Raw genomic sequence first — 25,511 nt, forward strand, 5'->3', positions numbered from 1 at the left:
CCATTTGTTAATTGCTGATCTGAGCGCCTGCACTGCTGGCATTCAGAAATTCTTGTGTGCCAATGTGTTCTAGGCTCCATGGTCACTTCTGTCAGATTAAGTGTTGAGGTCTTTGGTCTACATGGACTTGAGTTTTGTGCAGGGTGATAACTATGCATCTATTTACATTCTTCTACATGCAGACATCCAGTTTGACTAGCACCATTTGTTGAAGATGCTCTCTTTTTCCCATGTGTATTTCTGTCTTCTTTATCAGGAAGAAATCAGACTTACATCTGGATCTTTAACTCCATTTCATTAATCAACATGTCTGTCTTTATGCCCATACCATACTTTTTATTACTAAGCTTTGTAGAAATCAGGGATGGTGAGGCCTCCAGCACTTTATTATTATTATTATTATTATTCAGACTTTTTTTAGATATCCTGTTTTTTGTTGTTTTGATTTTGTTGTTTTTGTTTTGTGTGTGTGTATGTTTCCATATGAATGTAAAAACTGACTTTTGCAAAATCTGTGAAGAACTACTTTCGAATTTTGATGGGAATTACATTGATTCCATAGATTTCTTTTGGTGGAATGGCCATTTTCTCCGTGTTAATCCTACTGATCCATGTATGAGAAGTGTCTTTCCGTCTTCTCATATCTTCAATTTCTTTCTTCAGTGATTTGTAGTTTTTAATCACGTGATTCTCTCTCTCACTTGGTTAGACTTATCCCCAGGAAAACTGTATATTATTTGAGGCCATCGTGAAGGGTGTTGTGTCCCTTATTTCTTTTTCGGCTCATTTGTCATTTGAATATAGGAAGGTTACCGTATTTTCTAAGTTAATATTATATCCAACTACTTTGCTGAAAGTGTTTACTCCTAGTAGAATTTAGTGTCACTTATGTAGGCTATCAAATCATATGCAAATAAAGATACCCTAGCTTCTTTCTTTACACTTTTTATCCCCTTGGCCTCCTTTGGTTGCCTTACTGCCCCAGCTAGGTCTTCACGTTCTATAATGAATATGTATGGAAAGTAAGCAGCCTCGACTTGTTCCTGATTCTAGTGGAATTGCTTTTAGTTACTCTCCATTTAAGTTAATGTTGTCAAAGGGCTTTCTGTAAACTGCCTTTATTTATTATGTTGAGGTATGTCCCTTGCATCCCTGATCTTTCCAGGACTTTTATCATGAAGGGGTGTCTGATCTTGCCAAAAGCCTTTTCTACATCAAATGCGATATCATGCAGTTTTTGTCTTTCAGTTTGCTTATATTGTGATTACATTTATTGATTTATAGATGTTGAGCCATCCCTGAAACTGTGGGATGAAGCCTACTTGATCATTGTAGATGATCTTTTTGATGAGTTCTTGGATTCAGTTTACAAGTATTTTATTGTGTATTTTGCATCTATGTTCATGAGGGAAATTGGTATATAACTATCTTTCTTCTCATTCTGGCAATGAAATGTAGTAAGAGGAATTCTCCCCCATTGCTGGTGGGAGTGCAAGCTGGTAGAACCACTATGGAAACTGGTAAGGTGATTCCTCAGGAAGATGGAAATCAATCTATCTCAAGAGCCAACTATACCACTCTTGGGCATATACCCAAAGGACACCCCATCCTACCACAAAAACCCTTGGTTAACCATTTCAATGCTTATCTATGCATAATAGCCAGAAACTTGAAACAACTTAGATGTCCCTCAACAAAAGAATAGATAAAATGTGGTACATTTACACAATGTAAACTCATGTAGTATAACTCAGCCATTTAAAAAAATGAAATCATGAAATTTGCAGACAAATAGATGGAACTAGGGAAAAAATCATCCTTAATGAGGTATCCCAGTACCAGAAAGACAAATATAGTATATATTCATTTATATGTGGATATTATCTGTTAATTCAATAATAACCAAGCTACAATCCATAGAACCTCAGAAGGGGATTAGAGGGTACAGATAGATCTTGTTAGGATAGGGAGATAGAATAGATAATTATGGATGGATGGATGAGCGGGTAGAATTGGAATATGGCAGGGAGAGAGGAAGGGAGGAGAAATAGTTAAAATTAAGGGACACTTCAAAGGTGGTATGGAAACAACGTAGTAGAAGCTTCCTAAAATATATACATATATGAAGGTGTTCTATGTGAAATTGCTAAGTAATGGAGGAGGCAGAGTCCCATTTGGCCATCTCTTGTTAGTAAATGAAGCTTCCTATGCTAGGATTGGGTTACATCTAATTGAGTTGTCAACCAAAAGGGGTCCTATGGAAATCCTCCAAACAACCCAGGTTTGTTGCCCCAAAACAATAGGTTGTTCTCTACAAACTAACAGCAAGTCCCCATTGATGAAGGCACCTACCCAACTCATGAACAGGGAGAAGTTGAGCTGATATCTACATAGAGCCTTCACTGCTACATGCTAGTGTCTTTGGTACAGGAACGCATTCTTCTCGGTACCCAAAGAGAAACATAAATAACCCACCCACAAACCCTACAATGGTGTCCTGCCAGAAAGATATGCTAGAGCAATGTTGGCACAAAGCTTGTAGGAGTAACCAACCAATATCTATCTGATTTGACTTAATACCCACTCCATAAGATGGAATTCACACCCAACACTGCTTGGATTGCATAGCCCAGGGTTCTAGAGTAAAACTAAATTCTACTGGTCAAAAAAGTCATGATAAAATGACTCCTAATGATATTTTGCTATACACATAATGTCTTATTTAGCCATCATCAGAGACGCTTTCTCCTGCAGCAAATATGAGCAAATACAGAAACCCAAAGCCAGACTCTGTGCAGAGAGAGGCCTTGGGAACTCTCATCCCTAAATGGAATATCTCTCTATCAAACCCCTCCCCTCAGAGCTCAGGAAACCCTATGGAAGAGGACGCAGAAAGAGTGTTAAAAGTGACAGGGGATGAGGACAACAAAGAAGTAAGATGCTCTAAGTCAATACAGACAAAGCTCATGTGAAGTCATGGAGACTGAGGCAGCATGCACAGGAACTGCACAGGTCTGCACCAGATCCTCTGCAGTATGTATTCCAGTGTAGTGTTGTTATGAGTTTCCTGAGTGTGTGAATGGGTGGGTCTCTGATTCTTGTCCCTTCTCTCAGCCTCTTTTCTTTTTATTGGTTTGTCTTGTCCAACTTTGATATGATAGATTTGTTTTATCTTATTATATTTTATTTATCTTATTATATTGTTATTATCTCTTAGAGGGCTGTTCTTTTCTAATGAGACAGAAATGGAATGGATCCAGATGGTAGGGGAGATGGGGAGGAATTGGAAGGGAGAGAGGGAAGGGAAACTGTAATCAGGATATATTATGTGAGGGAAAAAAAACTACTTTCAATAAAAGGAAAAAACAAAAGAAATCACATGACATATCTTTTCCAATCACAATGGAATGAAGCTAGAAATCAACAGCGGAATGGAACTGGAAAGTTCCCAGATCTAAAGAGTGAATTACAAGGTTGTTAAAAGTATCTTGACACAAATAAAAATGTAAATATCAGGTGTCAAATTTAATAACTCAGGAACTAGAGGGATGGCTCGGGGTTAAAACTACAAGCTGCTATTGCAGAAGACCCAGGTTCAATTAATTCCCAGCATTCACATGGCAGCTCACAGTGATTTATAATTTCAGTTCCAGAGGCTCTGATTTTGCCCACCCCATGAGGGGCACCAGCTGTGAATGTGGTTCACAGACATTTATACAGGCAAAACATATATATATATATATATATATATATTATTTATATATTCACTTTAAATCCCAATATCACTCCCCCAAGAAAATCTTAAATAAACTCATCTTAAAGTAATAGAAACAAAATTAACTAAGCTATAGTCATAGATGGAAGTCCCAATAAAGATGTTAGCAGAGGTTAGTGAACAGTAGAAAACAGAAAATCAATAGACCGAGGTCAATGAAGCCATTAGTTGGTTCTTGAAAAACACCAAATAAATGAAAACCTGAGCAACAGATTTTAATACATGTTCACAGTGAAAACACACAAATAGCCAATAAATGTATAAAAAGATACTTACCATCCCTAATCATCAGGAAATTGGTAAATCAAGGTTGTAATGAGATGGTACCTCGGAGGCATAGAAAGACTGTTGCTAAGAGTGAGAAATTTCCTGTGATGAGGATGAGCAGGAATTTGAACCCTTGGAGAGACAGATGCCTCTGTAGCTCAAGGGCAGAAGTTGGAACCCTTGGAGAGATGCCTCTGTAGCTCAAGCACTTCCCACACAAGCGTCAGGACCTGAGTTTAGATCCACAGATACTACCTTAAAGCTGGGCCAGGTAGCACGCACCTATAATCTCAGCACTCATATGGCGAGATGGAAGAGAAAGGCAGGAGACATCTGAAAAGTTGCAGGTCAGCTAGCCTGCATACGTAGCAGTGAGAAAGAGACAGTCTCAAACAAGATGGAAGGGTAGGACCAACACCCAAAGTTGTCTTCTATCCTCCATATGTGCACCATGGCTCTACAGTCACATGCGCGTATGTGATGTGTGACTGTGTGTGTGTGTATGTATGTATGTATGTGTGTGTGTGTGTGTGTGTATGTATGTATATACAGAGAAGGGATTTTAAAAAGAAAAGAATTGGAACCCCTGGGCAATGCTAGCCAGAAGGTGAAAAGGTACCCACACATATCGAGAAAGTAAGGCAGCTCAAAAAATAATAATTAAAAATATAAATATCATAAGATCTAAAATTCCACTTTCAGATATATTCTCCCAAAGAATTGAAAACACACACATAGAAAAATGCTTCTGCACCAAGGCTTTTAGTAGCATTACTCAGAACAGAAGAAAGGTAGAAGCAATTGAAGTTGACTGGTGAAAGAAATACAGATCTTAACAATATGATTGTGTAAGCAATACCTGTACAGTGACACCACCAGCTAACATGCCAGAGGGAAGAGGGAAATCTCACAGGGCTCCACCCCTTAGATGAAGAGCTACTGGCAACCAAAGGCTGCTGAGGGAGGCAGGATCTGTTTTCTCTAGGGCTGAGCCCCTCCTAGCTTAGCCATTCCTGAGTGGTCAGCCTCAGCAGGAGTACATACGAGCAATACTAAATGAACTCGGTATGCCCAACGCAGGGCTCATGGATCAGAGAGAAAGTTATGGAATACAGGTGGGTTAGAGGGGGTGTAGGTATGATGTAAATAAAGTACTTGGATTGGAGTGTAAAATTTTCAAAAAATAAGACTTTAAAATTTAAAAACTTTACAAATAACAGACCACCAAATTTTAAAAAGAAAACATAGTATATAGACACCTAGCTATGTCATCCAGCCTTATAAAAGAAGAGAATTTTGACACATGATTGAATCATGGTTGACACATGGTTGACACCTGTTGAGACTAGACAATCTCTGAAATAAAAGGGTTTTTTGAACCATCACTGATATTTGCTGAAAATGGTCCAGGGACTGGGGCACATTTCTGTAACTGCCAGCAACTGAGTTGCCAAGCAATTAGAAAAATGTCTTTCATGCCTATAAGCCAAGAGCTTTTCGATAGCAAATGTTTGGAGAAGGAAAACATAAGCTATCTATGTGGCCATGTCAGGGTTTCTTTCTTATCAATGTACTACAACACAGACAGACTAACGACACTGTGCTCAGTGAAGCCAGTTCCCCCCTCCCCCAGAAAAGAAAAACACCACCTAAATGTACTTCTATGAGTGATTTAGTTCACTAAGTCTCACAGACTGAAAGCGGGAGGGGGGTATGGGGGGTGGATAAAAGATGGGGCGTGGTTTATTGGATATACAGTATTGCTTGTGTAAGATGAAGAGTCTTGCTGGGTGTAGTAGGGCACACCTTTAATCCCTTAGCCCGGAGACAAGAAGCAGGCAGATCTCTATAGTTGGAGGCCAGCCTGGTCTACATAAAGAGAGCCTGGTCTTCAGAAAGAGTCCTTGGCCAATGGGAATAACACACTGAGGCTCAACCTCAAAAAGAGAGTCCTACAGAACATCTGCATAAATGAAATATACTAATTACCACAAAATGCACATAAACATGGTGCATGTTAACATAGTTAACATGGTTAGTACACACACACACACACACACATATTCATTCACTGGAAAGTTAAAACCCATTTCCCAATGTACTAATAACTTTAAGATTTCTCAGTAAGTCATCTCTAAATCTATCTGAATTATATGTATATATAGCTCCTCTTCCCAAGTAATGCTGTGTTTATTACTGTAGAGACCTATGATGTCCTTTAACATTGCTGTGACTTGGTTTCCACTGAAAAAATAAGCATCAGGGATGGAGAGGTGACTGAGCAGTTAAGAGCGCTTGTTGCTTTTGCAGACTGTCCTAGCATGGTTCAGCTCCCAGCATGCATAGCGGTTTGGCTCATAATCATGCATAAATCTAGCAACAGAGGACCAATCCCCTTTTCTTCAGTATTTCTATGATGAGTATCAAGGCATGCATGCAGTATACATACATGCACACATACATTAAATCAAACATCCATATACGTGGGAGAGGATGCCTTAATCCTGCTGCGACTTGAAGTGCAGCGGGGGTTGGTACCCATGGTGGGGGGCTTCCCCTTCTCCTCAGAGAAGGGAAGGGGGTAATTGGGGAAGGAATATGTGGGGGCAGAACTGGGAGGAGAGGAGGAAGGGGTGCTGCAATTGGGATGTAAAGTGAATAAATAAGTAAATAATAAATAAATTAAATAAATAAAACCATTTAAAAATACCCACAACAGAGTCATTTTTAACAGTAGACAAAAATAATGCAGTTAAAAGTGTTTAGATCACTGCTTGGCACCTGGTGGGCTCTCGGTAATGTTGTCCATCATTATCAGTACGCAGCTATGATTCCATGTCTTTATATTTTATAGGACATTGCATGGCTGGCTAGGCTTATTAAATGTTTAAAATTATGATCATCACAAAACTGAAGTTACTTATATTTTTTCTCTTAGTGAAAACAAACCTAAAGTAGTTGGCATAGATGACGAACCTTTGCTGTTTCAGTACTGTTTCTGCCTTTGGTTAGAACTGTGGCTAAGGCACAGTGGACTGGGGGCCTGGGGCAGAGTGCAGAACAGAAGGACCAGCTTTGAGCAGGGTGCAACCACTTGGGCTGGCCCGAGTATGGAGGTGGGGGGAGCCTCTCCCTGGACATAGGTGTGGCAATGACTCCTGGGAAATTAGTTTTCCTCTTCTCCTGGATTAGCAGCACTGTGCACAGGGGAAGATGAGAGACATGAAGGCTAGTGGGTGGGTGCGTGGGTGGGTGGGTGGGTGGGTGGGATTTGGCAGGAGGGTGAAAGGCATTCTTCAGTTTCTAAGTTGTAGGGGTGCAACAAACCCAGAGCTATTCAAAAAGACCGACCTGTGAAACAGACACACTGTCCTGGTTAGCTTTCTGTTGCCATGTTAAACACGCCATATCATGACCAAAATCAATTTGGGAAGGAGAGGATTTAGTTCGACTTACACTTTCCAGTCCATCTCAAAGGGAAAGCAAGGCAGGAACTCAAGGTAGGAACCTGAAAGACCATTGAGGAATGCTGCCCACTGGCTTCCTCCTCAGGACTTGCTCGGTTTGCTCTTTCATACCACCCAGGACTATACCTGCCCAGGGATGGCACCACCTACACTGGGCTGGGTCCTGCCACAGCAATCATGAATCAAGAAAATGCTCCCTAGACTTACATACAGGGCAATCTAAGACATTTTCTCAATAGAGGTTCCCTTTTCACAGAAAACTTCAGCTTCTGTCAAGTTGACACACAAAAGTATCCCAAACCGTGTAGCAAACATTATTTTTTGTTAGCAGCCATGCTAAGTGACTGCTGAGGGCTGATGTCTTCTATAGGCGATACAAAATACAGGTGTTATGATAGTTTAGGATGCTCACCACATCCGAAACACACAGCGACAGACAGAACTGTCTGTACCCACCAGAAGAGACATGACAGAAAGTCTCGCTGAAGGGATCAAGCCTTGTAACTTGTGTTTGCTTGTTTTTCTAACTTACAGAATGTGTTATCACCAAGTATCCTGCAGCAGGTGCACAGGTGCATGCAGCAGGTGCAGATACTAGCACCAAAGAAGCTGAAAGATACACAGACGAGAGATGAGCTTCCTTTATCAGGGTGTTAAGACAGGGCTATACCTTGAGCACCACAGTTGTCCTCTGACATGGACTGCACTCAGATAGTCTATTAGCCATCGTTTCAGGTAACACAACCCTTGTTCCGAAACTGAAGGGAAAGTGAATCCTGGGGATGGGAGTGGGGGGGGGGATTGCACTGATTTGTTTCCAAACAAGAATATAATTTATATTTGGTGATTTGAAATGTATGGGAAATTTGTGCGACATCATTCTGGGAAAAGAATGAAGAGTCATTTGAATAAATGGTGAACTTGTTCAATGACCAAATGTATCACATGACAGGATTGCTGGTCACATTTGTGACCTGACATTCTTTAGATAGAGTCTTGCCTGTTTTTGTTTTATTTTTAGTTTTGCTTTTTTTTTGTTTTTTAACATTTCAATCATCTTTTATATTTGAATGGCATTAAGGGTAGCTTAAGTAAAGATAATGTAAGTCAATTATACTAATATTAGGAAGGAATTTATGCTACAGGTTTAACCACACTCTGTTACACTCTGCTCCCAGGGGGGTTTTATAGTTTTGTTTTTGAGAAGGAAGCCTAGGTATTATATCAGGGATAAGCATGAGAATCTCAAATTATCGTCGTGACCCCAAGGCAGACCTATGTATTGTTGGGGTGCACTGTAGGAAGGTTGTCTCTGTAGACCCAACCATTACTGTACCAGCAGAAAGCTGACAACTGTTATCTTATAGCTCCTCACCTGCCTCATACTTCATAAACATTCACCTTCTTCACTTGTCCATAGACTTAATAAAGGGCTGACGGATAACAGCTAGGCAGAAAGGGGGAGCTGGAACTTCTGAGCTGAGAGAGGGTCTCTGGGAGAAAAACATTAGAAGTAGGGATTCACCAGCGGGACACAGAGGTGGCTGGATGTGAGCAGACACAGAGAGGCGCCTAGTCATGTGGTAGGTCATGGGCTAGGATAGTCACAGCAATTTAGACCGAGCTAGCTCAGAGCCTGCCCAGCTAAAGGCCTAGGCTAACATATACGTCACTAAGTCTCTGTGTCACCATTTAACTGGAGGATCTAGACAGTCCCACTGCAATGTGTTGCAGCAGTAGGACTTTAACATGGGCCCTGAATGCAAAATGCCACTCAAGGTGCCCAAGTCACCCCCATGTGAACACAAAACAAAGGGATTGTTTGTTCATTCATTCATTAGTGCATTTACTTTATAACCTGATCACAGTTCCCTCTCCCTCCTCTCCTCCCAGTCCCTCCCTCTCACCTCTTCTTCCCCTGAGTCTCAGGTGGTTTTTTTTGCCGGCGATTACGAAACAAATTTTTCATCATCCGTCCAAAACCCATAATGATCATGGAGCCGAAGAATAAAATAATACGTAATATGTACAGAACATGAAACGTTGAAAATACTTCTGTCCTGGGTCCAGGAGGCCCACTGTCGAGACTCCCACCGTATCCTACCTCCACACAGAATGGGGGATCCCAGCCATATGTGCAATGGCAATTCTTTCTATTGTTGCAAACACCTCGGCTATTGCACTTGCCAGGCAAACAGTCGAACTTCAGGGTGGTGTAGTCAACGCAAGTCCTGTTAAGACACACCCGGTTATGACCACAGGAGGTACCATCATTAATGTCACCTATGTCAGGTACCCCGTGGGGTATCATGGTTCCATGATAGCTTGTGCCCCAGCAAATGAGATCATCTCTTCTCAGATAGGTGGACAGTATAATGGTGTGATCTGGAAATTTGGAGAGGGTTTTCACATTTATACACTGTAGCCTGCCACAGATCGTGTTGCCTCTATGACACCTTGTATATCGAGTAGCATTTACAATGCCACAGTTCCCAGACTGGTCACCCAACATGTTAACTGCTTCGTAACACTGGTGAGGAGCCTCCTTGGCTCTTCGTCCAAAAATGGCCTGACATTGCAAGTACCTGGATCTGCATCCCTTATGGAAGCAAAAGCCTCCGTATCTGCACGGAGTTCCGTCCTGCTTGTAATAGTCGTCTGGACAGAAACCCGAGGTCCCATCACAGTACTCTGCGAGGTCGCATTCATTTACTTCCTTCCTACACACATATCCCGATGGAAGGAAGTTACACTTATGACAGCAAAGCCCAGTGGAACAGTTGACACCTTCTTTCCATTTACAGTCTGGCCCACAGCACAGGTCCTCTTTGCAGTCTTCTTTGGAACCACAGTCACACTGCTCTTGGTTTTCCACAATTTTATTTCCACACCTCTCTACTATATGTAGCTGCGGGATGTCAGATAGACAATAGGACATTTTATAAGATGCGTGTAAAAAATACTGATGGTAACTACAGTTACTAAACCCTGTGCGCCCTGTCCCCATGACACAGCTCTTCCTGCCTCTGCACTGGCAGAATTCCTCATCATGCATCATCCCCACACAATGGCCCATTTCATGAGCAGTCCAAGTAGCAGGGCCGAGGATGTTAACATTGAGGAAGCTGCTTGCTGAGCCAGCATGGTGTTCTTCACACGCCCTTCCCCAGGACCAGGCAGTAGCATCTCTATATCTTCTTGCGATATACAAATGAACCCAGTCTGCGGGGAGCCGGTGATGCAGTGAGGCTCTTTTGTAAAGCACGAATTGACCTAAAACTTCAGATAAATTGGGGTAATAAAGCTGTATTCTGTTATACTGTGTCCAGACTTCAAGTGCTTTCAGTTGAATCTTCAAGCTGAGATCCAGGAAGTAGGTGTCTGCAATTGAAGCCAAAAGAATGGCGTCATCCACCATTCTAGACATATTGCGATGGGTAAACACAAATCTACTCAGGTCAAAGACCATGACCAACTCCAAGTACCTTTGGTGCTTGTAGGACTGATGAAAGGTACTTATCCTAGCCATCTCCTCCTCCTCGGCTGTTGGCCTACCTGTCTCTTCATCAACCACACCACAAGTCTCATTGTTAAAGTTGTCCTCAGTTACGAGATACACCACGTGTTCGAAACTGGAAGAGGCCCTGAGAGGCTCGATTTGGTAGTATCTGGAGTCAATGTTCAAGACGCCTCGCAGGCCCCCCATGCAGGTACTCAGAGTAGATTCCGATTCCTGAGAGCCTTCCACGGAGCCCACGTAATTACACTGGTCTGGTATATGTGGGTAATCCTCTATCAGACTGCCCTCTTGGGTGAAGGAGAAAACTGGCAGATGTCTCGGCAACAGTAACTTCTTGGGCCGCAGGTGAACCACATGCTCCTTGCCTTCTATCTGTAAGAGGTATGACAAAGAAGCGTCTGCACCCGGTGCCCCTTTCCTAAAACTTAGTACTTTGGGAATGGTGATTTCATAGGAGTCAAAGCCCCAGTCAGGGTCAAATAGTAGGTCTTCTTCCCCCACAGCCTCAAGAAAGAACATCGCCAGAAACAGCCAGAGGTGTTGGGGGAGGGAGGCCCACACTGACCTCATGATCTGTTCTGTTTATCCCCGCTAGGTTAGTCCCGGACTCAGGAGTTGCAGGAGCAACTCCAGCCTCTGGTTTGTGAGTCAGAGTTCCATGGGAATCCACTTTAAGCGCAGGAGCCCCAGGCGCACCGCTCCACTGGCAGGCTTTCCTGGGGAAACGGGACTCTCAGAGCCTAGATGGTGGGTTTTCCCCAGGCGCGCCCCTACCCAACGCATCCAGTTCGTTTTCCTCCCCACCCCCAACCCCTACCCCGGCAGTGAATTAAGCTCGCGCTTAAGAATAGAGGGAACCGAGCATGCGCACAATGGACTAAAGTTAAGCCTAGAGGGAACTGAGCATGCGCACAATGGACTAAAGGGCGTGCCACCAGCCTGTTCTAAACATGTGGGATCCAGAGGGGGTGGTTGTAGAGTCAGAAATGGAGAAGGAATAGGGAAATTGGTTCCGAAGACAATTTACTATGGAGTCTGTCTAGAGGAGAACAGAAAAAAAATATCACATCTTTTGCCTAGTGGTTGTGGCACATGCCTTTAATCCCAGAACTCCGGTAGGCAGAGGCAGTGGCATCTCTGTGAGTTCTACACCAGGCTGGTCTTCAGAGTTCAAGGACTACACAGAGAAATTCTGTCTCAAACAAACAACAGAATCAAAACCACCACCACTGGAGAAAAAAAAACAAAAACAAGCAAAACAAACAAACAAAAAAACAAAACCCCCAAAACAAAAACCAAAAAAACCCAAACAAAACACCACCACCAACAACAACAACAAAAAACACCAAAAAAAAAAAAAAAAAACCCGAACAACAAAACAAAAACAGACATTTTATAGCGCCTCCTTCACCTCACTAGTAAGTGTGCCCCATTCTCTGGTGGGTCTCTCCAAAACGCTGAAGACACACCAGACAGCCCCACATTTCGCGTCCCACCCTTCTGCCACGGGGTCTTCTAGCTGCTGGCTTTTCAGAGCTCTATGACTGAACTAGAACTAGAAAACGATCATTTTGCCTCTTTTGCTATGAGCCGCGAATTTTCAGAATGGTGTTGCACAATAGGCACTTGTTGGGGTCGGGAGTACTCCAGGAATTCTCTGAGAAAGGGACACGGTGGGTATAACTGTAGTATGAATATGTACAGGTGACAGATGATGTGTCAACGGTGAAGAAAAATGTCCTCCGTCCGGAGGCCAGCAGGGCTTTAACATCCACAGGCATCCCCAGAGGAATGACAGAAGGGCGGAAGACAAGCATTTTCAGTTTTAGTCTTAGGAAATTCAGTCAGGCTGCTTCCCGTGGAGAAGCTTTAAGACCCATCATTAAATGAGGAGTAGGGAGCTCTTGATGGTCCAAGTGTGTTGTCTGTGGGCAGAGGTCATGGCCCTGGGCTGAGGAAGAAAGGGAGGGAAGGAGGGTGGGAGCAGAGGACAGCACTTACGGAGGGGTGGAGGCACCAGGAGTCCTTTCCCTGAATGAAAGCCCTAAGCGAGCGAGCGAGCGCTGGAACGGCTGCTGCTGCCACGTGCAGCGCGCCAGCCCCGCCCCCTTCCTCATTTCACTTGTTCTGTCCCTTTCTCTACTCCTTCCTCTGAAGCCCCTTTTAGAAAGTGACTTAAATCTAGAAAATAGTGCATGATGTTCATTTTATTGAAAGGTCGGCTCTTCCCAATGAACAACACATACTGCAAATAATTTTCTAGATTTACTTCGGCGGCCCCAACAGCATGCACTACTCTCCGACTTGACAATTTCCCTCGTGTGCCACAGTTAAGCTAGTCAGAAACTTCACATGTACCCTGCTTTAAAGTTTTCCTGTATTATGTTAGTGAGCATGAAAAAATACGTTCTTTACAACAATTAAGGTGCATATGTTTATATATAAATACACATCTTTTTTGCCCCTTGAAACTATTTCCATTCTGATTGCTAGAATTTAAATGACTAGACCAAGGAAAGTGTTCATACTGATTAATGTTATTGACTTACCCTTAAAAATGGTGTTCTGTACAAACTGAGAGCCAGACTGCACACTTGGATTTTACATACTAGAGTTACGACTATCTAACTAGCAGCATGTGCCAGTAGCTGTCCTCTGAGAGAGCACAGGCACCTGACAGCCATTCTCCACATTGTATAATAGCTAAGATTTTCACTAGAAAAAAGAATGTAGCTCAGTATTTACCTTACATCCTTGGATTGTTATTAAGGTGGGACGCATTCAGTAACTGAGAGTGAATCTGCTTTTAGTTGTCAAAAATATCAACATTTTGAGAGGTTGGAATGGGGCTTAGTGTGCAAGCCTGCAAGTTCGAGGACCTGACTTTCCATCCCCAGCATCCATGTCGAAAGCTGGCACAGCTGTGTATCCCTGCAACCCGAGCATTGAGGGGTGGGGACAGCAGATTCCAGGAGCTTGCAGGCCAGCCTGGCTGAAATGGTACAGTAAGAAACCCTGCCTCAAGGCAGCAAGCTGGCAGGGAAAGATGGGAAGACGTCTTCTATCCTGCTTTGCCTTCTATATGCACTTACACACATATACCACTCTCACACACACACATCACACTCATCACACACACAGCACACACACACACACATCACACATACCACACACATCACACAAACCACACACACACCACACACATATTACACACATCACACAGAAAGCACACACACACACACACCACACCACACTTAAAAAGAAAGCATTCTGGGAACCTGGCACTTTGGAAGTCACTTGAAATAATGCAGGAAGAGTTTGTTTATGGAGCTATTAGAACCAACAAGGAAAAGTTCTCACTCTTTAAATTCTTTCCAGCTCAGTCTATGATAAAGCTTAGCAGAGTGCCAGAAAAGGTGTTTAATAAATTTCTTTCTTAAAAAAATGTGTGTTGTGGCTTCTGGTCTCCACCAGTGCCCTGGAACTAAAGCTGTCTCACAGCCCTCAGCACCCAAACCCCACCCAGGAGAGAGCTGGTCTTCCCAGGAATGCTGACACACCTAAGGTCACAGGCTCACAGGCCCACAAGAGGGACAAACTCCAGTCAGAGACAGCCAGACCAACTAACACCAGAGATAACCAGATGTCAAAAGGCAAGTGCAAGAACCTAAGCAACACAAACCAAGGCTACTTGGCATCATCAGAATTTATTTCTCCCACCACAGCAAGTCCCATAAACCTCAACACACTGGAAAAGCAAGATTTGGATTTACAGTCACATCTCATGATGATGATAGAGGACTTTAAGAAGGACACAAATAACTCCCTTAAAGAAATACAGGAGAATATGAGTCAACAGGTAGAAGCCCTTAAAAAGGAAACACAAAAATTCCTTAAAGAAATACAGAAAAAATACAGCCAAACAGGTGAAGGAATTGAACAAAACCATCCAGGAATAGAAACAATAAAGAAATCACAAAGGAAGACAATCCTGGAGATAGAAAACCTAGGAAAGAGATCAGGAGTCATAGATGCAAGCATCACCAACAGAATACAAGAGAGAGAAGAGAGAATCTCAGGTGCAGAAGATACCATAGAAAACACTGACACAACAGTCAAAGAAAATGCAAAATGCAAAAAGCTCCTAATCCAAAACATCCAGGAAATCCAGGACATAATGGGAAGACCAAACCTAAGGATAATAAGTATATTAGAGAGCGGAAGATTCCCAACTTAAAGAGCCAGTAAATACTTCAACAAAATTATAGAAGAAAACTTCCCTAGCCTAAAGAAAGAGATGTCCATGAATATACAAGAAGCCTACAGAACTGCAAATATATTGGACCAGAAAAGAAATTCTTCCTGTAACATAATAGTCAAAACACCAAATGCACAAAACAAAGAAAGAATATTAAAAGCAGTAAGGGAAAGGGTCAAGTACTATAGAAAGGCAGACATAACAGAATTACACCAGACTTCTCACCAAAGACTAAGAAAGCCAGAAGATCCTGGACAGATGTCATACAGACCCTAAGAGAACACAAATGCCAGCCCAGGTTACTCTACCCAGCAAAACTCCCAATTACTATAGATGGAGAAACCAAGATATTCCATGACAAAACCAAATTTACACAATATCTTTCTACAAATTCAGCCCTACAAAGGATAATAGATGGAAAACTCCAATACAAGGAGGGAAACTACACCCTAGAAAAAGTAATCTTCTTTCAACAGATCCAAAAGAAGATAGCCACACAAACATAATTCCACCTCCAGCAACAAAAATAACACGAAGCAACAATCACTATTCCTTAATATCTCTTAACATCAATGGACTTAATTCCCTAATAAAAAGACATAGACTAACAGACTGGATATATAAACAGGACCGGGCATTTTGCTACCTACAGGAAATCCATCAGTGACAAAGACAGACACTACCTCAGAGTAAAAGGCTGGAAAAAGTTTTTTTCCAAGCAAATGGTCCCAAGAAACAAGATGGAATAGCCATTCTACTATCCAATAAAATCAGCTTTCAACCAAAAGATGTAAATACATAAAAATGTGTGTTGTACATGACTCTGTGTGTGCGTGCATATGTGCTTTTGTGTGCAAAGGCCAGAAGCTGGCATTGGGTGTCTTCTATCACACCACCTACTTCTCTGACATAAGCTCTCTCCCTAAACCCAGGACTGATATGTTCTCAGGTAGGCCAGAGGGCTAGCAAGCCCTGAAGTTATCTCTACTCTTTCAAACTTGGAATTATAGGCACTTGCTGGCTTGTGGGTACTGGGATCCAGACCTGGGCTTCACGATTGTGTAGCAAATGCTCTTGACCACTGAGCCTTTTCTCCAGCCACCACTATGCTTTTAAATCAGGGTCTTGCTGTGTAACCCAACATAGTCTCAAACTCATGATTCCTGATCTTCAATCTTCTCAGATTAGTAACAGATAGCTCCAAATTTTTGCTCAGCCACAACCTAGCCTTCCTACCCATCATAGCCCTCACCACACAGCAGCTATAAAATATGTCGTCACATCTCTGTGTTCACTCTGCCGTGGAGACAAATGTCAGGAGTTGGAGTGTGGCTTACCGGCCATCTTTATGTAAATGTATATGAGCAAGTAAGATCTATTCTTTTTGTTTTCCTTGACACAAGTACCACTTCAAGATCCTGAGTACAAGGTATAAGGGACAGCTGCCACCTATGTTTAACTTCTCACCACTGAGCACAGCATTTGTTTTAGAGGGTAGCTGATACCTTATTTTGTGATGGTCCCTGGTATAATTTATTTCATAGATTTTCATGAGCATGTAATTTTATCAGTACATGCTTGATTTCCTTGAAGTTTATTGTGAGTTTTCTTGATGGCGCGGCATCTTAAAGATGTTTATTTTGTTATGGGTGTTTTGCCTGCATGTATATGTGTGCAGGGTCCCCACAATCTACGACAGGGTTTTAGATCCCCTGGAACTGGGGTTTCAGAGCTCTGTGAGCCACCCACCATGCAGATGCAAGAATCTAAATCTCGTTCCTCTGGAAGAACAAGTGATTTTAACCATCAAAGCATCTCTTCCATCCTATCAATACACTTCTTTGCAGCTGATTCCTTAGAACATTCCTGTTATGATGGAATGTTACAATACTCACTTGTGCCAATTTAGGTTTTATTACCTGACACAAGCTAAAGCCATCAGAGAAGAAACTTAACTGAAACGACTTTCCTGTCAGATCGCCCTGTTGGTAAGTTTATGGGTCATTTCCTTGATTGATGACCCGTGAGGGGACCCATCTCACTATGGATGGTGCCACCTGGGCAAGCCACAAAGAGCAAGCCAGTCAGCAGTGTTTGCCCGCGTCCTCTGCTTCAGTTCCTGTATCCAGGTTCCTGTCCTGCCCTCCCTCCCTTCTTGAATTGTAAGCAGAAGTAAATCCTTTCCTTCTCAAGTTGCTTTTGATTATGGAGTTTACCATGGATAGAAAGCAAAACAGATCGCCACTGTAGTTTTAGTTTGGCAGCAGCTGATTCAGATATTTGTATCTATAAGATGAATCAATTGGGTAACCGGCATACCCAGGCCCCAGATCTTGATTTCTTTTCTTTTTCTTTTTTTTTTATTAGATATATTTTTTATTTACATTTCAAATGATTTCCCCTTTTCTGGACCCCCACTCCCCGAAAGTCCCATCAGCCCCCTTCCCTCCTCCTGTTTTCACACCCACCCCTTCCCACTTCCCTGTTCTGGTTTTGCCCTATACTGCTTCACTGAGTCTTTCCAGAACAAGGGGCCACTCCTCCGTTCTTCTTGTACCTCATTTGATGTGTGGATTATGTTTTGGGTATTCCAGTTTTCTAGGTTAACACCCACTTATTAGTGAGTGCATACCATGATTCATCTTTTGAGTCTGGGTTACCTCACTTAGTATGATGTTCTCCAGCTCCATCCATTTGCCTAAGAATTTCATGAATTCATTGTTTCTAATGGCTGAATAGTACTCCATTGTGTATATATACCACATTTTTTGCATCCACTCTTCTGTTGAGGGATATCTGGGTTCTTTCGAGCTTCTGGTTACCCCATCAACACTTTTGCAAGGAAATATGTGTTTAATAACTGCTGGATATAAATGTATCTCTATTTATTCCCGTGTATTTATCTGCATTGATATTAAGCTAAACATAAGTTCGTGTTGATGTCTCAACTCTAATCCAGTAAATCCCAAGTGAATCTTTCTAGACGTCTTCCCTTGCTTGTCTGTAAACTCTCCCTCAAAGAGAAAGAAGTCTGGTGCCTTCCATCTGCCACTACTAATTTAACTGTGCAGTTCTAGAATACACATAGAGGGCTTTCAGAATTGTTAGCCCTGATCTCATGGGAAGCTACTTTACCAATCAACAGCATGGAGCTTATGCGAAGTGTTAGCTTCAGGTTCCACTCATTTGAAATATCGTTTGTTCAACACTTTCATCCCCACCCTCCTCAAGGAAGTAATTTCAAGCATTCCTGATAGGGATCGATTGTGTTCTCCTAATCTGCAATCTCCCCTCTGAACACCCAAGAGTAAGCTTTTCTATGCAAGCACATTAACTTTCTGTGCTGCAAAGCTCTACAGGTATTAGAGAATGGATAGGGCCATGCGTCTACGGTCACATGGCCATGCAGAATAGTTCTTCTGCTTTAAAACTGCAGTTGCACCCACTCAACCACTGGCCTTCAAGACTGTGGCAACCATTTATCTATTCAGTGTCTCTCTGCTTTTGTTTTTCTTCTCCATGTCATTAAAAATAGTATCATTGACTATGCAGTCCCTTTCCAATGGGCTAATTTTACTGAGAAATTTGCATTCAAGGGCCATCCATGTTTTTTACATAACTTGTGTAGCATATTCCTCTTGATCGCTCAATAGTGTTCCATTGTTTGGATGGAGCACAATTCATTGATAGCTTCTAGTTTGGGGAAGAGACAAATAAAATTATGTCTACTTGCAAAAAAAAAAAAAGATGAATCAATTTTCTTCATGTTTTCCTTTACGGCACACATGTGGAGGTCAGAGGAGAACTTGAGGAGTTGGTTCTCTTTGTCTTACCATGAGGTCCCTGGAATGGAACTCAGGTTGTCAGTTTGAGTGGCAAGCGACTTCACGCACTGAGTCATTTCATCTTTACCTTCTAGGGCTTGAAGAATTTCCATTATCCATCCTGCTGCTGGACTGTCTCCAGGCTGTGCCACCACAGCTAAGGAGACCCAGTAGCAGGCCTGGAGAAGCAGTTTTGTCACAATCATCAACACAGAAACACTTTTGCTTTGTTTCCTGGACTAACACATCAGTGACAGGTCAGAAAGTTTCCCCAAAGCTGTGGTTGCACAATGATTAAGGATCTGTGCCTTCAGATACACCCTCCTCCTCACTCAAACACTGGCTGGCCCAGGACTCTGAGCCATCTCTCAGAGTCGGGTGAGAACGGTGAGACATGCAAGGTTCGTGGAGTGCCTTGACAGGAAACCCGTGCTAGGTGGCTTTCCGTTGGCTTCCATTCCTTTGAACTAAAGATTAATAGGCTGGTCGATGTTACCCACGGGCCTCTGCATTCCATGTTTCTAACACTCACGCATCCACTCCCTTATTGAGACCTGGTCTTGTGTAACCCTAGCTGATCTTGAACTATGCAGTTGAAGATGATCTTAAAATTTGGGATCCTCCTGACTTCATTCCCAAGTGCTGGGAGTACTGTCACCTGTTAGTATACATTGTTAAGTATTCTATACCAGAAGAAACATTGTATTCTTCCTCTATTTATCCCTCACCCTCTCCACAGCAGCAGCACGTGCTAGAGGCAGTGGCCAGCTCACAGATCCCAAACACCCCATATCCTGGAAAGTGTGCGGGCTCTATAGGAGAATTCTATTTTATTCATCACATCCTGATGTGAGCCAGTACCCAGCTCTTGGGCTGTGAGGTTTGACTGATGCTTGACTGAGGGAGACCATTCACTCCCTTTTCTTCCATGATTGTGGGCTGTTATCCGGCCAGCATGCAGCTGAGGGCAAGGCTGCAAGGCTTCCAGGTGCAAGGATAAAAGGAGATCAACAGACCAGTGGCCTTTAGCCTAGATCCATGGACTGAAGTGTCCTCCAAGCAAGATTCAGCACAAAAGTCTGCAAGCCGCAACTCCCAGAACAGCCTGTGGGGCATCCTTCTGAGGCTCTTACTAATTTCTCCATACATAAAATCACATATACAATATAAAGCCCACATGGAGGCCAACATGTCTTATTTACAGTTATAAAACTTGAGAACTGGTGTGTGCTAATGAACTGTGAAGTCCCGACTCTTTCTTGGTTTTTGGATTTGGTGTTTTCGAGACAAGGTTTCTCTGTATAGCCCTGGCTGTCCTGGAACTCACTCTGTAGACCAGGCTGGCCTTGAACTCAGAAATCCGCCTGCCTCTGCCTCCCAGAGTGCTGGGATTACCGGCGTGTGCCACCACTGACCGGCTGTCCTGACTCTTTCTTAATCAAAGCATCTCCCAAGTTTTGAAATCAAGTCATTTCAGGGGGAAAAAAAACCTCAAACTGTTTTTTTTTTTTGTAATTATGCACACACGATTTAGAAGTGTCTATAAAACACCATGATAGAAAAATAAGCTAGATGGTAGATGGTAAGGTTGCCGTGAGACTGCTGGCATCGCACTGTGCCACTCCCAAGTACTTGAGTGCATACTCTCACTGATTGCCTCTATGAATAAACGTACTTGTTAGCAAAATCTATGCCCTGACATCACCATATAATCCTATTGTATATTATATCCCACACAGGTCCACACAAGGCTGCAGTGCTTGGCAGGTGACCCAGGAAGTGTTTCCTACCCCAATTCTTGCCCCAGTACACATTCCCCACCTCTGTGGGAGGCGCCTGGTCACACCCTATGGTCAGGGTGTGGAGGAATGGCTCCATGTTATGGGTTTTGAATGGATGAAAACTTTCCCTTCAGAAGCATCTATCTATCTGTGATCAAACTAGACAAGAAAATGAAAGGACCCCAGTACAGGCTTAAGATGCAGGCTGAGGAAGATTTATGTTTCTCTTGCCAACTGTGGCATCACGAGGCGACCACTGGAACCAGGGCCAGCGATGGGGCGGGGTAGAGTAGGGTACACGGAGCTTTGACATGGAACCTTTTTTATTTTGTGATAAAAATGTTTTCATATAAATTTCATCTTAAACTACTTTTAGAATGACTTTAGAAAGTAAAAACAATGTGCATATTCCTTGCCCTAGTCAGTCAGGAACATGCAGTCATCTTCTGGTTACTGAGTTTCTCATACAAACAGATATAATGTCACTTTTCAGGGAAATGTACACAAGGAAGTAACCATAGTACCAAAACAGTTAAGGGTGGGGGCCTCAGGACATAGACATGTGTCCTTCCAAACAGTCCTCATACATTCAACGCGCTGGTTAAAGTCTGGGTCCTGAAATCACACGTGAACAGAACGTTACCCCTTTGGTTCTTTTCTATGCAAGACTTCAAGTGGCCAAGTTTAACAAAACAATATAACCAACTCGTGCTGACAGCTTTCACTAAAATCTTTAACTCAGTCTTTCCTTCAATCCCCCCACCAATGCATAAGTCAGAAAATGACACTTAAAACAAAAAAGAACAAATTAAAAAAAATCTCCTCAAAGGAAAGTGGGAGTCAAGGGTAGAATCCATAGGGATAAAATTAAGTTCAAAACAGAGATCTGTGTATGGAATAAAGGATGTCCCCATACAACCTCAGCCTCTGCCTCAGAGCCCAGGAGAAAGGGATCCTCTCCCCTTTCCTAGACACTACACGGGTCAAGAATTCTAACACCTAAGGGACTGATCAAACTTGACTGGCAGTGTTGTCTTCATCTCACAAGCTGTCTGTAATGGCAGTTTGCACATCCCTCCTCCCAGACCCTAAGGATCCTCTTGGAGGGATCCTTGAAGGAGAAACAGCAAGTCTGTTCTTCTTTGTGTCTGAGGAAGGAACAGTGACCACAGGCCCAGTGGCTGGATTCTTGGCTGCTGTTCGCAGGCAGTGGCCCTAGAGCTTTAGGGCGGAGAGGTCCACACACAGGTTCTCTTTATCTGGGACTAACTGATGGGTACATGGGGAGACAGCCACCATACAGGGCAATAAAATATCTATATTCCATGAAAGGGGCTGGTATGATGATACTACTACATGAGGATAAAGCCAAATGACCAAACTTCATCTGCCATAGATCAGGACAAATTATTTTTGTTGCTTCAACTAACTTGGATAGGACTAAAATCCTCACTTGTTTATAGACTTCTGTGGTAACAGATACATGGAGTTACTAAGGTCACATGATGAATGAGTGGAGGGACACTTACTTCAACTATCACAGGAATAAAGACTTATTAAAACAACAACAGCAACAAAACCCCTAAAATAACAAATAAACACCCGCAGGTGATCCACCTAATAATATACACAAATGCTCCAGCAGAACTCATTTTCCTGTGTCCTGGGCGTCATAGCACCAGGAAGCAGTAATGACATGGCCATAGGGCCAATTATTAGCTGACTGAGGGGAAGATGGAGAAAACTATCATCCTAGATTTACATTGGATAAAAATGTTTCTGCTCAAGAGTCTGAGAAGTCACTGAGACCACACTACAGGAAGCAGGTTTGGGTGAGGTACAATCTTAATCTGAACACCAGGACAACGAGGAGCCATCTGAAGGGGACTCTCGGAAAGGAAGAAAACGCAGCATCAACTAGCAAAGGCGCCTTGTGTGCACAGCAGACTGTTCTCCACGTCCCACATCTTCACTGAGAACCTACTGTGTGTACCAATCACTCAGATCACACAGTGTGGAGAGAAATTGATAAACTGGCTTCTGATTGGAAAGTGGTCCTAAGGAAGCTGGCAGTCACTGGGTCCCCTGTGCCCCAGGCAATTCTGTCCTCAATGGTGAGGACAAATGGAAAGGCATTTTCTTCTTCGGGCATCTGTGAGGAGCGGGGCAGCAGCCAAAAGTCCCTTCATCTGCTGGATCACTGAGTCCTAAGACTGGGGGCTAAATGTGCTTCACAGTGGCCATCAATAGAGGGCCTGTGGTGGGTGATTGCTTCTTGAGCAAGTTAGCTTATTTCTTGGACATTGTAACATCCACCCACTTTTCCTACTTTACAACAAGATGAGAGGAATATCACAGTACCTAAGCCTCCTACAGTACAATTTTATACTGACTAGGCCAACCAACAGAAGAACAACTCATATCCTTCCCCCTGACGAGTGTATATGGGCCCCCAAATGCCGGGGAGAGTACGTAAGTGCAGGTTCAGAAGAAGGCTTCTATTCCTCAAATAGTCTGCCTTCTCTTTCCTTCTAGGAATGAGACATGAAGATTGCAGTGTGTGCATTTTCCATAGAAGCATACTTCAGAGGCCAGGGCTGAGACCCATGGCCAGAGTAAACCCTGTGAGGCTCCTTGGGTGCTGGGAATGTGGAAACAGGAGGCTGAAGTTGTTTTCCAGGTCAGGAATGATTATGAGCACAAAAGTCTTGCCTATGACAGACTGACGGGGATCAACCACCCACGGGTGCAGAGAGGAAAGCACCGAGTGACATCAAGGCCACTTCCAGGGCTGAGAAGATCGGACAAGCCAGCCTGGACAGAGTCCCAGGACAACTCTTAGTCCAACTCTAGAACAGTCTTCATATGCAATCAGACGTGCCCAGGGCTTAAGATGCTGTTCAAGCTGCAAGAATGTCTGGGTAATAAGAGGCGCCCACGGGATTCTCCAAATAAGAAGCGAGCGAGGCTTCTCAAGGCTTGTATTCATCTTGCATCTCCATGAACTTGCAGGACGGGTAAAGGTCAGTAGGAGCTGAGTCCTCCCCTGAAACTGCACAGATACTCAGTGGAGACGAAAATAATGCTTCTCAAGCTTGTCCGAGGTCCGGAGCATCTATCTCCTACCTCCAGAAGCTGCTTACAGAGGTTTCTTCATTTCTCTCCGGATAACCTTCACTCTCCCTCAGCAGTATGCATGAGAGGCACTTCCATCTCCAAGGCTGAGGCAGACTCTTCATGCATAAACCTGCATGTTGCTGTGTGGTGGCTCGGACATGTGTGTCCCAGGTCCCCGCTGGCCGCCTCCGCCACCTCCAGGAGTTGGGCTGGTCGTCACATCTGACCAGTCAGATGCAGAGTGTGGTGAAGAGCTTGACCATTGGTCAGGAGACTCTGGGGACGGTGTCAGGTATGGGTGCTCACCCTGGAGGTGACCGCCATGACTGGGGGTTCGCTCAGCAGCATTTGAGGAGGCGTAACTGTGCTGGGAAGGGGGTGTGGGGTACTTGCCCACAGAGGCTGGGAAAGGATGATAGGTTGGCACAATGGTCTGAGCTACCTGCCCCTCCTGCTGAGGCATCATGGTAGGCGGGAAAGCCACACTGGGCAAGCGCGCCATCTCTGGGATCTGGTACATAGAGGGTAAGGGGCCTGCAACAGCGGGAGGGCAGCTGGGCTGGGTCTGGGGAGCTCCAGCGGCCTGGGCAATGCTGCCCTTTGGGATGAGCTGGAAAGTCACGATGGGAGGCAAGGGTTCCCGCTGGGTGGAGATGTGCTTCCCTTCCGGAGGTCTGCTCTGGGGAGCTGCTATGCCAGGGTGGGCTCCCTCTGCAGGAGCCAGGACCATGCCGAACATTTCATTGTACTGGGTCTCATGGTTCATCCAGTCTGCAGGGACGGGAACTGGATGTAACCTGCCCAAGCTTCCTGCACTGCTACTACCTGGGGGCACGATGTGGTGGTGGGATAGCAGCTGGCTGACCGAGGGAAGCACGGTGCTGGCTCCAGGAGCCAAAGGCTGCATTTCATGAAGGTTAGAGAAAGACAGTGCATGCTGTGCGTGCACTGGGGCAGCCGGGCCGGCAGCAGCCAGCAGAGGGGTGGGCGAGGCCTGTAAGATTCCAGGGGACGTGATCATGGGAGAGGATGTGGTATCAGACACGTATGTGTGAGGGGACTCGAGCGAATCGACGGGGGATAAAGTCACTGAGCTCTCGGACAGCTGGACCTTCTCAGTCAGACACTTCTTCCTCCTGCCTCCCTTGCCATCCTTGGCCTCCTTGGCAAGGTTGGGCAGGCTCGTGGGCATGGCGCTCTTGGCGTTGGGCCGTCTAGCCTTCTTACCCATTGGGGTGTGCTTCAGACTGAGGAAAGACCTGTTGGGTCCACAGAGGACTGGCGAGAGAGCAGAGGTCAAGACAGTCCCCGGGGGGCTGGGAGTCACGTTGTACTCGTCTAGGAGGCGCACGATGTCGTGGTGCATGCGGTCCCGAGCCACATCTCGGGGGAGCCGATCCATGTGGTCTGTGATGTCCCGGTTCGCAAAATGGTCTAACAGGATTTTGGCTGCTTCATAACTTCCCTCGCGGGCGGCAAGAAACAAAGGAGTCTCTTCCTGA

At 44.0% G+C, this 25,511-nt stretch overlaps 2 protein-coding genes across 2 annotated transcripts in view; both read right to left on the reverse strand.

Moving 5' to 3' along the window:
* Nucleotides 1-9,412: 9,412 nt before the first annotated feature.
* On the reverse strand, nucleotides 9,413-11,599 carry Adam30 (ADAM metallopeptidase domain 30). Its single transcript, XM_052178574.1, has one exon. It carries the CDS (start codon nucleotides 11,597-11,599, stop codon nucleotides 9,413-9,415), a length of 2,187 nt encoding a protein of 728 aa, XP_052034534.1.
* A 9,598-nt stretch (nucleotides 11,600-21,197) lies between these two features.
* The window catches only part of Notch2 (notch receptor 2), a 134,620-nt gene continuing 130,306 nt past the window's right edge, over nucleotides 21,198-25,511 (reverse strand). The window contains exon 34 of the mRNA XM_052179657.1: nucleotides 21,198-25,507. Within this exon, the coding sequence (XP_052035617.1) occupies nucleotides 24,128-25,507 (1,380 nt within the window). The 3' untranslated portion in view covers nucleotides 21,198-24,127. The remainder of the gene's footprint in view (nucleotides 25,508-25,511) is intronic.

Source organism: Apodemus sylvaticus, chromosome 4, assembly GCF_947179515.1.
Source record: "Apodemus sylvaticus chromosome 4, mApoSyl1.1, whole genome shotgun sequence".
NCBI classification, from domain to species: domain Eukaryota; kingdom Metazoa; phylum Chordata; class Mammalia; order Rodentia; family Muridae; genus Apodemus; species Apodemus sylvaticus.

Bases quoted from the DNA above. Each gene is read 5' to 3' on its own strand.
- Adam30 (XM_052178574.1), bottom strand. From the start codon at position 11,599: ATGAGGTCAGTGTGGGCCTCCCTCCCCCAACACCTCTGGCTGTTTCTG.